The 13,723-nt window shown below is 43.9% G+C and overlaps 1 protein-coding gene across 3 annotated transcripts in view; it reads left to right on the top strand.

Moving 5' to 3' along the window:
- LOC118393549 (kremen protein 1) overlaps positions 1-13,723 on the top strand; it is a 108,609-nt gene that overhangs the window by 26,538 nt on the left and 68,348 nt on the right. For all 3 annotated transcript variants that reach the window (XM_035786308.2, XM_035786305.2, XM_035786307.2), the window contains exon 2: positions 7,273-7,435. In XM_035786308.2, the coding sequence (XP_035642201.1) occupies positions 7,273-7,435 (163 nt within the window). The remainder of the gene's footprint in view (positions 1-7,272; positions 7,436-13,723) is intronic.

The raw sequence follows: 13,723 nt of genomic DNA, 5'->3' as shown, positions 1-13,723 counted from the left end.
GTTTTATAAATGCAGCCCCTGGCTGTATCCATGTTGTTTCACTGAGACCCTCTCTCTCTCTCTCTCTCTCTCTCTCACACTCACACTCACACTCACACCCACACTCACTCCCCTCACCTCTCTCCCCCTAACCTCATCTCCACCTTGTTTACTCTGGTGTCAGAATTGGTTTAGAGTGAGTTCACCGGGAGCATGTGTTGAGTATGCGGAATGGTGTAGCAGGATGGACATATCCCCCTCTATATTTGTTTAACCTGCTAACCTGGTCTACTTAGTCCACTTAGAGACCTGGGACATGGCAGATTAACTAGCTTGAGATACAGTAATGGAGAGAGGCAGGCAGAGGTGAAGTGTGTGTGTGTGTGTGTGTGTGTGTGTGTGTGTGTGTGTGTGTGTGTGTGTGTGTGTGTGTGTGTGTGTGTGTGTGTGTGTGTGTGTGTGTGTGTGTGTGTGTGTGTGTGTGTGTGTGTGTGTGTGTGTGTGTAATAGCAGGTGAGGATATGAATACCCTTTCAATCATGTTTGGAAAATATGCCTTCATTTTCATATTTGTCTTTGTCTCACTAAAACTGCATATGGCTAGAGCAAAGTGACCCAAGAAGAAACAGGGAAACTGACAGGAAGTGCTAAGGAGAAGTAGTTTAACGTGACACCCATCCTCCCTTGTGTCACGTTGGCATTTCGTCCTCACACATGTCAGGTCCTTCCTTTCCACTTTTGTTTCAACGTCCTCCTTCAGGTCGTAGTCAGTGTATAAGTCCCATCTTTCACTTCCTCATCCCCCCCATTCACCCAAAGTGTGCACTTGACTTCCACACTTTCTCGCATGGATTTGACAATCGGGACGCAGCATTTGCCCACATGGGTCACCCAGACCAAGCTGTACCCTCAGTCCATCTGTGCTGCTGTGTTCTGTCAAACATCATTCCAAACCCCTGTGGTGATTGTTTTAAAACTTTATCACCTTTAATCTATTTTCTGATAGATTCTCCGACATCAGTCAAATACTTTAATTGAAGGCCAAATAGCAGCTTGAGGCAACTTTTTGTTTCTTTAAGCTTTTCTTTCGATCGGCATGTTGTATCCCGACAAGAGAGAGAGAGAACTGAAGGCTACACTCGTCTCTTCCCATTATGGGGTGAGTAGAAGTAAATAATAAGGAGCACGTTAGAACGAGAAGCAGCCACATTTTATAGATGCTACTGATTCCATTTTGGCAAGGATTCCCCTGGACTTGTGGGTAGGTAGGTGAGGTGGTGGCCTGGGGGTGTGTGTGTGTGAGGGGTATTCGGGGTAGTGCTGAAGCTGTTTTAGGGCTAAATTGGGTTTCCATGGTTTTATTGCTCCCTTACTCAGGTCACTAACAAAACAGAAGGACAATGGCTCTAAAGGAAACAAGTCATTGTATTGGAGGAAGACATTGGGGTAGTGAAGGGGCATCTCTCACTTATGTGGGAATAAGACTCTCTTCAATGATGTTGTAGCAAGTCTATCTTTTTCAGTCAGGTTCACACTTTTGTTGACCCTTGCAAGGATGAGAGCATCTTGCCTGTTTAGTCACAGTTGAAACCTGTTTAGTCTAGACCACTGATATCCCATAGTGGAATACTGTATCTAAAACACCTCATGGGATATAAGTTACTGTACTTGCATAAAACTTCACAGCCCTGCAGTATACCTGTAAAAATATATTTTCCCCCTCTGCAATGCGGTGCCTTCCTCAAATCAAATTCTATTTGTCACGCGCTTCGTAAACAGGGAAGTGTGGACTGAAGGCCTCTGCATGCTTCCCAGCCTAAACAGTTTGGGATGGTTGGTGCATATGTTATGACGACATTTTGTGACGTTTTTGTTAGTTTTGGTCCTCAGCAATGACTCCATGCCTGGGACCCTAACGCGACTCCAGTCGTGCTTGCGAGATTGAGTCTGACGAGTAGAGAAGCGTTGTCTTCTCCTTTCCCTAGCAGTTGAAATTCAATAATAGGAAAACAACCTAGCTTGTGAACAAAACAATGTAAATAGTATTTTGTTTCAAGTAAATTAGACCAACTTGTATGTCTGTGCGCTGTGCTTATAAAAAATGAATCTTTAAGCTCTTCACATGTGCACAGCCCCCCCAGCCAGGCATTGTTGCAGCGCAAGGTGGAATAGGCTATGTAGGTTTCATAGTTCTTTGACCCAATTTACCAGCTATGGAAAATACTTTGAAGAACAGCTAATGTAGAATTTGTTTTACTAGAAATGTGATCATACTTGACTATTTTTATTCACAAATGCAAGTGAAATGCTCGCATTGTGGAGCCCTGACCATCTGCCAACCTGGCTGGTGAAATAGATATCTTACCCACCAATGCCAAAATCTACTTGCATTTGCAGGCGGGCGGGTGTTTTTAACCAGAGACTAATCGTTTTCATTCAATTTTTTTCACTTGAGAAATACTGCACCAAACATTTTACATTCTGACTAGACCGGGCATTCGCATGTTGATTTTTGTCCATCCACACCAGACGCGATCAGGACATGCAGGTTGAAATATCAAAAATAACTAAATTTTTTCAATCAAAGACTCAAATGTAAACTCTTACTGACAGTTGTGGCTCTTTTGCGTGATGTATAGTTGTCTCTACCTTCTTGCCCTGTGCTGTTGTCTGTGCCCAATAATGTTTTGTGCTTTTACCATGTTTTACCGTGCTGCTGCCATGTTGTGTTGCTACCATGTTGTTGTCATGTTGTGTTGCTACCATGTTTGGTTGTCATGTGTTGCTGCCTTGCTATGTTTGTTGTCTTTAGTTCTCTCTTTATGTAGTGTTGTGTTGTCTCTCTTGTCGTGTTGATTTAAAAAAAAAAAAAAATCACCGGCCCCGCAGGAGGCCTCTTGCCTTTTGGTAGGCCGTCTTTGTAAATAGGAATTTGTGATTAACTGACTTGTCTAGTTAAATAAAGATTAAATAAATACAAATAAAAAAAAATATATATATATATATAGTCAGTCCTACAGTCAGTCCTCATGGTTGTCCCTCTGTTACTCCCTACTGGGTTGCAATAAAGATGGCGGAATGGATAGGATGGGGGGATATAGAGAGGGATGGAGGAAGCTCCTTAAATCAGAGGAGAACCAGACCTATGTAATTATCTTGCGCTTTGTTTCATCCCTGCTCATAGCTAACACAACAACACAGTGCTGTATTAATAGCGTGACCCGGCAGCTCTCTACAGAGAAACACCCTTTGTTTGTCTGCTTGTTTGTTTTGTTTACCAATGAAATCACATGACCACAAGCAGGCAGGCACAGCTCTCTCCCTCTTTCTCTCTCTCCCTCCCTCTCTCTCTCTCTCTCTCCTTCTCTTTCCCCTCTCTCTCTCTTTCTCTCCCCCTCTCTATATATCCCTCTCTCAATCTCTCTCTCTCTCCATCACTCACCACGAGCACTATTTGAAGTCTTAGTATGGAAGTAATTAGCCCACAAATCCCGACAAATATAATAACAGGGCGATTAGCTCTCAGTGAATTATCCTCCTCTCTTTCCTTTTTTAAGACTTCTTGGGTTTGTGTGGTATCCTGCGAGAGCAAGACTTTGCTGGTTGGGGTTTGGGGCGAGTCCTCCATCCTCCTCTACTCCTCCCTCTTCCCGGACTTTTCTATTTGAGGATCTTGCATGTATTTAAAAAAAAAAATTATACTCCCCCCCACTCTCTCTCTCTCTCTCTCTCTCTCTCTCTCTCTCTCTCTCTCTCTCTCTCTCTCTCTCTCTCTCTCTCTCTCTCTCTCTCCTCTCTCTCATGCGGTCATGGTCTCTGGTTCTGTTTCCCATCAGGCTGTGATGCAACCACAAGAAAGGCCCTTGTCATGTGACATGAGTGGAATGGTCACATGCTGACAGAGAGGGGGGAGGGGGCTGAGGTGGTGATAGTCACCAATCAGAGGGAAGAGGACAGCTGGATTATGTCCCAAATAGCTTCCTATTCCCTTATATAGAGCACTATTTTTGATGGGTCCTGGTTAAAAGTAGTGCACTAAATAAGGAATAGTGTACCATTTCGGATGGAGACCTTGTAGTATGTGGATGGATTGTGTCACAGCTTTTGGATCTCTCTTCCTATCCTCATCCTATAGCGGGAGGAACTTTCATTTTGAAGGACATGTGCATGGTATCCCTCCCTCCCTTCCTCCGCAGGCCTTTTAAACACTCCATTCATCTTTAAGATGGCCTCAATTATCTCTGAGTCCCTGCAGATACACTACTTCCCATTCCCACCGCAGGCAAATGGTGCCTTCAGACCACATCAAGCCCTTGGCCCGGCCGCTAGGAAAACACTGTCTTATTTACCGTCTCGTCCTGGAAGGGTTAGATAGCTTCGCCATAGCAGGGACATGACTGCCAACAGCAGGAGTAGTATCCAAAGTACTGAACACTGAAACAGTAAACTTTCACAAAAATTGAACAAATAGGAGACATTTCACAAAGTCACGTTGGGTTCCTCTCCTTTTCTCTTCTGATCTATTGCTTTGTAAAGCAGGCACAATAACATCAGTCGCTTCAATTTCAATCTAGTGTGTGTGTGTGTCTAGTGTGAAGGACCGACACGAGGCCTGTTTGTCATGCAAGGCTCTGCCTCAACGCTTCCTGCAAGGTACTGCTGTCTGTCTAAGATGACTGGAGTGGAGAGTATAGCACCCTTGACGTGATTGCTCTGGGATATGAGTGACTCATAAACGCACTGGAACTGGCCCTCAAACTCTCCACACTGCTCAGTGTGAATCCTGTGACACACGCACGCACGCACGCACGCACACACACACACACACACACACACACACACACACACACACACACACACACACACACACACACACACACACACACACACACACACACACACACACACACACACACACACACACACACACACACACACACACACACACACACACACACACACACACACACACGCGGCGGGGTAGCCTAGTGGTTAGAGCGTTGGACTAGTAACCGGAAGGTTTCAAGTTCAAACCCCGAGCTGATAAGGTACAAATCTGTCATTCTGCCCCTGAACAGGCATTTAACCCACGGTTCCTAGGCTGCCATTGAAAATAAGACTTTGTTCTTAACTGACTTGCCTAGTTAAATAAAAAATTAAAATAAACACACACACACAATCATCCCACCTTATTACTGTAAACCGCCTAATCTGTTCTCTGAACGCCAGACTGATCGCTGATGCTATCTCTTTCTGTTTACATTCTCTCTATACTCCCCATACGAGTGTGACACGTCTCCTAACGCTATAAAGCCGGATTGCTACTTTTATGAATACATGTTCGTTCCCCTTCACTTTAGTCTCTAGGTATATTTATGATGCTTGGCTGATACTGAGCCACGCAGACCTAGACACTGGCAGAACTAATTCACTGAGGGAGTGAGGAGCTGTGTACAGTTCACAGACAATGGAGTGGCTTCATAATTACTGAAACCCTACACCCCTCAGCTCCTTACGAGCAGTGAAGCCTGTCAGTCTGTCATACCGCTGATGGATCGTGGATAGGGCTGACCGAACAATTGCGCCTGCCCTAAATGTCTTTAATTAAAACCCACTTTTACATGACACTGAAAGCAACTGGAGGCCTCTCCTGGTTTGACATGGAGGCAGCTCGTTTTTCTGCAAGAACATAGTGTTTCACGAGGGAAACTATTGCATGTGATTATTAGTGCCGAATACGTTGTTGGAGTTTCTTTGTATGTGTTTCCTGTTACTTTTGGCACGAGACATAGAAGGAATGACTTCAGACAAGTTGTGTTTCAGATACCAAACCCCCATAACCTCCATACAGACAACACTGGATGACTGAAGTCGTTTTGATTTAGTTTCTGCTGTATTTTGCTCGGTGTTCTTCCATAGATCCGCCTTATGGAGGACTGGGTAAGGGACTCTTGAGGAGAAAACGGGAATCAGGGGAGACCAATACCGAGTGGTAGGACTAATTGACTCTTTCGTCTGTGAACTAACACATCTATGGCTGAGTTGTGTGGGTGACTTTGGGAACAGTCCTTCCAAGGCTCTGTGATGCTGCTGTCTCTTCCCAAACAGGCCGGTAAACGAGCTGTACAGGGCTGCTTCACGAGGGTGTATAGACAACACTGTTGGGATAGACTGATCTGAATGATGTTCTACCCTAGATGCTGTGGAACAGGAAATGAGCTTTAAACTTTAGACTCCAAAGGGGAAGCAGAGAGAGAGACCGACATCATAGCGTTATCTCTCAGGGCATATGGCTGTCACTGCAAGCAGGGTGGACAGTACAAGTGACAGAGCTTCGCTCTATACTTCACTGTACTGCACCTCAAGTAGATGCGAGTTTAAGATGCATTTTCAGACAGGGCCTGTGTCTGTGCTGGCCAGACCAGAGACCCTCCTCCCTCCCTCTGAGCCCCAGGGAAACACTGCGCAATGAGGGCTCATCAGACTCCCTTCACTACTGGCTGTGATAATTTGGTTACTCTTTCTTTTGTTGTCTGAGAAAAAAAGTGTTTATTTTCTCCATTTTGTGTTTTGCTTGAGCGTTAGAGTGGAGATGAAGTTGTTTAACTGTGCTTTAGTTTGTTCTCTCCGCCCCCCCCCTCTCTCTCTCTCTCTCTCTCTCTCTCTCTCTCTCTCTCTCTCTCTCTCTCTCTCTCTCTCTCTCTCTCTCTCTCTCTCTCTCTCTCACTTGCTCTTGCGCTCTCTCTCTCTCTCTCTCTCTCTCTTGTCTCCATATGGTTGTCGTCCAATTTGACAGAAAATTCAAACCATGCCTGTGTTCTTTACTGTATACATCATAGTGGGTTTCTCAAGACCCTTCACATTTGGAGGGCATTAATTGGAACAATATTGTGTGATTGATCTCACGCTAGCTATCTAACACATTTGGCCATCTTTAGAATCTAAAATTGGGTAAAGAACACAACTGTTCCAAGACTTACAGTTATTTCGATTGTATCCTATTTGTGTAAAACGCTAATAATTTAAGCCTACTCTTTTGGCCCAATATTAACAACAGACTAACAACAGACATTGATGTGAAAACATGACTGAAAAAAACTCAGCCAAGCTTTGGATTTTTATCAGAATAGATCTTTCTCTCTAAATGCCAAACACAGTGAACACTTGTTAAATCTCTCTCTCCCCTCTCTCCCTTCTCTCTCTTCCTCTCTCCTTCCCTCATTCCCCCCTCCTTCCCTAATTCCCCCCTCCCTCCTTCCCTCCCCCTCTCCCTCTCTCTCTTTTTCTCTCCAGAATGTTACACAGCCAATGGAGGGGACTACAGGGGCTGCCAAAACCAGACGAGCCTCCTTGGGGGCAAGCCATGCCTCTTCTGGAATGAGACCTTCCAGCACCCCTACAACACCCTCAAGTACCCCAACGGAGAGGGGGGTCTTGGCAGCCACAACTACTGCAGGTGAGACCCCCTCTGGAGCCTGAGCTGGAGGAGTTGGGTTAGCATTTAGCCTCACTATAATATCTATAACATTTTCCGACAAGATAGAACTGCCAAAGGGGGCGGAGTTGCAATCTACTGCAGAGATAGCCTGCAGAGTTCTGTCACACTATCCAGGTCTGTGCCCAAACAATTCGAGGTTCTACTTCTAAAAATGATCCTTTCCAGAAACAAGTCTCTCACCGTTACCACTTGTTATAGACCACCATCAGCCCCCAGCTGTGAGCTGGACACCATATGTGAATTGATTATCTTCAGAGCTCGTTCTGTTAGGTGACCTAAACTGGGATATGCTTAACACCCCGGCCGTCCTACAATCTAAGCTAGATGCCCTCAATCTCACACAAATTATCAATGAACCTACCAGGTACAACCCCAAATCCGTAAACACGGGCAACCTCATAGATATCATCCTGACCAACCTGCCCTCTACATATACCTCTGCTGTCTTCAACCAGGATCTCAGCGATCACTGCCTCATTGCCTGCATCCATAATGGGTCTTCGGTCAAACAACCACCCCTCATCACTGTCAACCGCTCTCTAAAACACTTCAGCGAGCAGACTTTTCTAATCGACATGGCCCGGGAAACCTGGAAGGATGTTGACCTCATTCTGTCAGTCAGTGGTTCCTCAGCATCTTAAAAAAGCATGCCCCCATTCAAAAAACTTTGAACCGGGAACATATATTGCCCTTGGTTCACTCCAGACCTGACTGCCCTTGACCAGCACAAAAACATCCTGTGGTGTATCGCATTAGCATCAAATAGCCCCCGCGATATGCAAATTTCAGGGAAGTTAGGAACCAATATACACAGGCAGTTAGGAAAGCAAAGGCTAGCTTTTTCAAACAGAAATTTGCATCCTGTAGTGCTAACTGGAAAAAGTTCTGGGACACTGAAAAGTCCATGGAGAATAAGAGCACCTCCTCCCAGCCTTCCACTGCACTGAGGCTAGGAAACACTGTCACCACCGATAAATCCACGATAATTGAGAATTTCAATAACCATTTTTCTACGGCTGGCCATGCTTTCCACCTGGCTACTCCTACCCCGGTCAACAGCTCTGCACCCCCCACAGCAACTTGCCCAAGCCACCCCCATTTCTCCTTCACCAAAATCCAGATAGCTGATGTTCCGAAAGAGTTGTAAATTCTGGACCCCTACAAATCAGCTGGGCTAGACAATCTGGACCCTCTCTTTCTAAAATGATCCGCCGCCATTATTGCAACCCCTATTACTAACCTGTTCAACCTGTCTTTTGTATCGTCTGAGATCCCCAAAGATTGGAAAGCTGCCGTGGTCATTCCCCTCTTCAAAGGGGGAGACACTCTAGACCCAAACTGTTATAGACCTACAGTATATCTATCCTACCCTGCAAATTGGATGCAGTCTATCACAGTGCCATCCGTTTTGTCAGGAAATACTACCCACCTCTGCGACCTGTATGCTCTCATTGGCTGGCCCTCGCTTCATATTCATCTCAAAACCCACTGGCTCTAGGTAATCTGTAAGTCTTTGCTAGGTAAAACCCCGCCTTATCTCAGCTCACCGGTCACCATAGCAGCACCCACCCGTAGCACGCGCTCCAGCAGGTATATTTCACTGGTCACCCCCAAAGCCAATTCCTCCTTTGACCGCCTTTCCTTCCAGTTCACTGCTGCCAATGACTGGAACGAATTGCCAAAATCACTGAAGCTGGAGACTCATATCTCCCTCACTAACTTTAAGCACCAGCTGTCAGAGCAGCTCACAGATTATTGCACCTGTACATAGCCCATCTGTAAATATCCCATCCAACTACCTCATCCCCATATTGTTATAATTTTGTTTTGCTCCTTTGCAGTCCAGTATCACTACTTGCACATTCATCTTCTGCACATCTATCTATCCAGTGTTAATTGCTAAATTGTAATTTATTCGCCACTACGGCCTATTTATTGCCTTACCTCCCTAATTTTACCTCATTTTCACACACTGTATATTGATTTTCTATTTCTATTGTGTTATTGACTGTACATTTGTTTATTCCATGTGTAACTCTGTATTGTTATTTGTGTCGCACTGCTTTGCTTTATCTTGGCCAGGTCGCAGTTGTAAATGAGAACTTGTTCTCAACTGGCCTACCTGGTTAAATAAAGGTGAAATAAAAAAAACTTTAAAAACTATTAGTATGCTTGAAGCCTGCTGGGGGAGTTAGCTTACCCTGTTAGCATTTAGCTTTACTATTAGTATGCTGGAAGCTGGCTGGTAGAGTTGGCTCAGGCTGTTAGCATTTAGCCTCACTATTAGTATGCTGGAAGCTGGCGCTGGTGGAGTTAGCTTTGTCTGTTAGCATTTAGCCTCACTATTAGTATCTCTGAACATTGTTTAGACACTTTACAACAGAAACCCCATTCTGTCTTTCCTTGTTATATTTCTTCCCTACTCTGTTCAATCTGCCGTGGTTTTATTTACATGAGAAAGTGTACTCACACAACACATCAATAAAATCATACAGCAAGGAGATTTTAAATTCCTGTTATTGTCTGAAGATACACGTAGTGATGTCACTTCTGGTGCATGCAGCATGGTGTATGATGTGACTGACTTAGGCAGACTGTTCTTAAAATGCAACCAAGTCTTTAGAAGTAGAGCACATAGAGACATGCTTCTGAGAAGTCAGGGGAGAGATTCCCTCTCAGATGGTTTGACACAGAATCCCCTAAGTGTGTTTGTGTGTGTGTGCGTGCATGTGTAAATTTGTGTGTGTATGAGCGTGTGTGCTTGGGGGTGTGGGGTTGTTTCCCCCCTTGCCCCTCTCAAACATTCACGTGTGAATATTTAATGGTGGCGGTCCTTTTATCCTTGTCATCACGGGAAGCCAACCACGCTTGAAGAGTTTGTACAAGCAAAGTCCTCCTCACCCCACTGATCCAGGGCATGCCAGGGGACACCACCGTGTCTGGGCTGTCTGGAAAACACAATTCCCGCCATCGCTGTCAGTCTCATATAAAACACTTACATGGCTACAGCACTCACACAGCCATACATACTTATGTACCACACTCATAGGCCTATGATTGCGATCAGCTGCACTCAAATACAACACAACACTGTGATATGTGGTTGTCCCACCTAGCTATCTTAAGATGAATGCACTAATTGTAAGTCGCTCTGGATAAGAGCATCTGTTAAATGACTAATATTAACTCACACAGCCCTACTTACTTACATACAACACTCACAATCATAGGCCCATAACCTCCCATACATATGCCCATAGCCTAGTAGACATTGCTGTCAGCTGCATTCACAGACAACACTCACATAGGTCCAGTGGTGTACTTAATAACCTTTTGCTGCAGTGGTCTAAATCAGGGTCACACACAGTGATTCTTGGTAGTCTTAACTATTTGCACATTGTTATAACACTGTACATAGCCATAATATGACATTTGAAATGTATATATTCCTTTGAAACATTTTTTGAGTGTAATGTTTACTGTTCATTTTGAAATTGTTTCTTTAACATACTATCTGTTTCCCATGTCAATAAAGCCCATTGAATTGAATTGAGAGCGAGAGAGAATGTATAATGTTACTGATAATTTCTGATTGTTTATTTCACTTGCTTTGGCAATATAAACGTGTTTCTGATGGCAATACAGCCTCTTTAAACTGAAATTGAATTGAAACTGAATTGAAATTGAAATGAGAGAGACAGAGAGAGAGAGAGAGAAAGGGACAGAGGGAAGAGAGAGACTGAAAAACGGAAGCCTTACATTCTCTCAATTCAATTCAATTCAAGGGCTTTATTGGCATGGGAAACATGTGTTAACATTGCCAAAGCAAGTGAGGTAGACAACATACAAAGTGAATATATAAAGTGAAAAACAACTAAAATTAACAGTAAACATTACACATACAACAGTTTCAAAACTCTCTCCCACTCCCTAATTCACTCAGCCTTGTTCGAGGGAAATGCCAGCCAGGATAAGGCAAGGCAATAACAAAAGAGGCGTGACTGTGTGACTGAGCCACTCGTAAATGCCATCGCTCATCTATTCAGTGTGAAGTAGCCAATCCAGTCCCAATACTCATGCTGATGAGGGACAGAAAGAGAGAGAAGGGGTTAGATAAGGTGCCAATTAAAGCTAACCCAGTGACAACTTTGCAGATCATGGATCTGTGTCTTTTTACTTTCAACCCAACTAGATTTACGAAGTGGTGAGTTGTCAATAGCCTGAATCATGAAATGTTTATTGTGCATGGATCACACAATGGGTTAGACTCCAAAAAATGAAAAGTCATATTTCACATTGTGTGTCAGGAGTAATATATTCTTAATGTGCTGTGGGTGAAAGACTTCCACTATCCGCTCTGGCTGTGCCCCTATGGCCCTGGTCAAAAGTAATGCACTATATAGGGAATAGGGTGCCATTTGGGACACAGCCTCTATGTATCCCGCTCATAAATAGTAGGAATCCCAATCCAAGCAAAGCAAAAACAAATCAGTCCTCGGCCACTTCAAAGCATTGTTGCTTTAGGACTTTATGGCAATGACTTAACTTCGGAAATGTTTGAAATTGTTTTTTAAGTGGTGGTGGGGAAATACATTTTTTCCTATATCTATGGACTTAGCTACTTACTAGAAGTCTCTCAAGATCAATGACTTAGACTTTGGAAATATTTTTTGGGCTTTTAAGTGGGGAAATACTTCAATGCTAGCTACAGGGTTCAATGAGTCCACTAGATTGTAGGCTTTTGCAGTGGTGGAAAAAGTACCCAATTGTCATACTTGAGTAAACAATACCTTAGAGTAAAAGTGAGTCACCAAGTAAAATACTACTATTTGAGTAAAAGTCTAAGTATTTGGTTTTAAATATACAGTGCATTCTGAAAGTATTCAGATTCCTTGACTTTTTCCACATGTTGTTGCCTTACAGCCTTATTCCAAAATTGATTAAATAAATAAATCCACACACACAATACCCCATAACGACAAAGCAAAAACAGGATTTTAGAAATGTTTGCAAATTTATTAAGAATAAAAAACTGATATTTACTTACACATTTACTTAAGTATTCAGACCATTTACTCAGTACTTTGTTGAAGCACCTTTGGCAGCGATTAGAGTCTTGAGTCTTCTTGGGTATGATGCTACAAGCTTGAAACACCTGTATTTGAGGAGTTTCTCCCATTCTTCTCTGTAGATCCCTCAAGCTCAGTCAGGTTGGATGGGGAGCGTTGCTGCACAGCTATTTTCAGGTCTCTCCAGAGATATTTGATCGGGTTCAAATCCGGGCTCTGGCTGGGCCACACAAAGACATTGAGACTTGTCCCGAAGTGACTCCTGCGTTGTCTTGGCTGTGTGCTTAAGGTCGTTGTCCTGTTGGAAGGTGAACCTTCACCCCAGTCTGATGTTCTGAGCGCTCTTGAGCAGGTTTTCATCAAGGTTCTCTCTGTCCTTTACTCCGTTCATCTTTGCCTCGATCCTGACTAGTCTCCCATGTCAGGTTCTGACCTTAGTTCCTTTGTTTTGTCTTTTGTTTTAGTATGGTCAGGGCGTTGGGTAGGTTGTCTATGTTAGTTTTTCTATGATTTTCTATTTCTGTGTTTGGCTTGGTATGGTTCTCAATCAGAGGCAGCTGTCAATTGTTGTCCCTGATTGAGAATCATATTTAGGTAGCCTGTTTTCGATTGTGTTTTGTGGGTGGTTACTTTCAGTCTTTGTGTGTCTGCACCAGACAGAACTGTTTCGGTTGTTTCTTTGTTGTTTGTTATTCAGTGTTCAGTTTTTTTCATTAAATAAGATGAACACTTACCACGCTGCACTTTGGTCCTCACCTTCTTGCCACGGCAGCCATTACATCCCAGTCGCTGAAGAACATGCCCACAGCATGATGCCGCCACCACCATGCTTCACCGTAGGGATGATGCCAGGTTTCCCCCAGATGTGACACTTGGCTTCAAGCCAAAAAGTTCAATCTTGGTTTCATCAGACAACAGAATCTTGTTTTGGATGGTCTGAGTTCTTTAGGTACCTTTTGGCAAACTCCAAGCGGCTGTCATGTGCCTTTTGCTGAGGAGAGGCTTCCATCTGGCCACTCTAACATAAAAGCCTGATTGGTGGAGTGCTGCAGAGATGGTTGTCTTTCTGGAAAGTTCTCCAATCTCCACAGAGGAATTTTAGAGATCTTTCAGAGTGACCATCAGTTTCTTGGTCACCTCTCTGACCAAAGCCCTTCTCCACCAATTTCTCAGTTTG

The sequence above is a fragment of the Oncorhynchus keta genome, chromosome 14 (assembly GCF_023373465.1).
Source record: "Oncorhynchus keta strain PuntledgeMale-10-30-2019 chromosome 14, Oket_V2, whole genome shotgun sequence".
Taxonomy (NCBI): Eukaryota; Metazoa; Chordata; class Actinopteri; order Salmoniformes; family Salmonidae; genus Oncorhynchus; species Oncorhynchus keta.
This window is presented reverse-complemented; position numbering and strand designations above follow the sequence as displayed.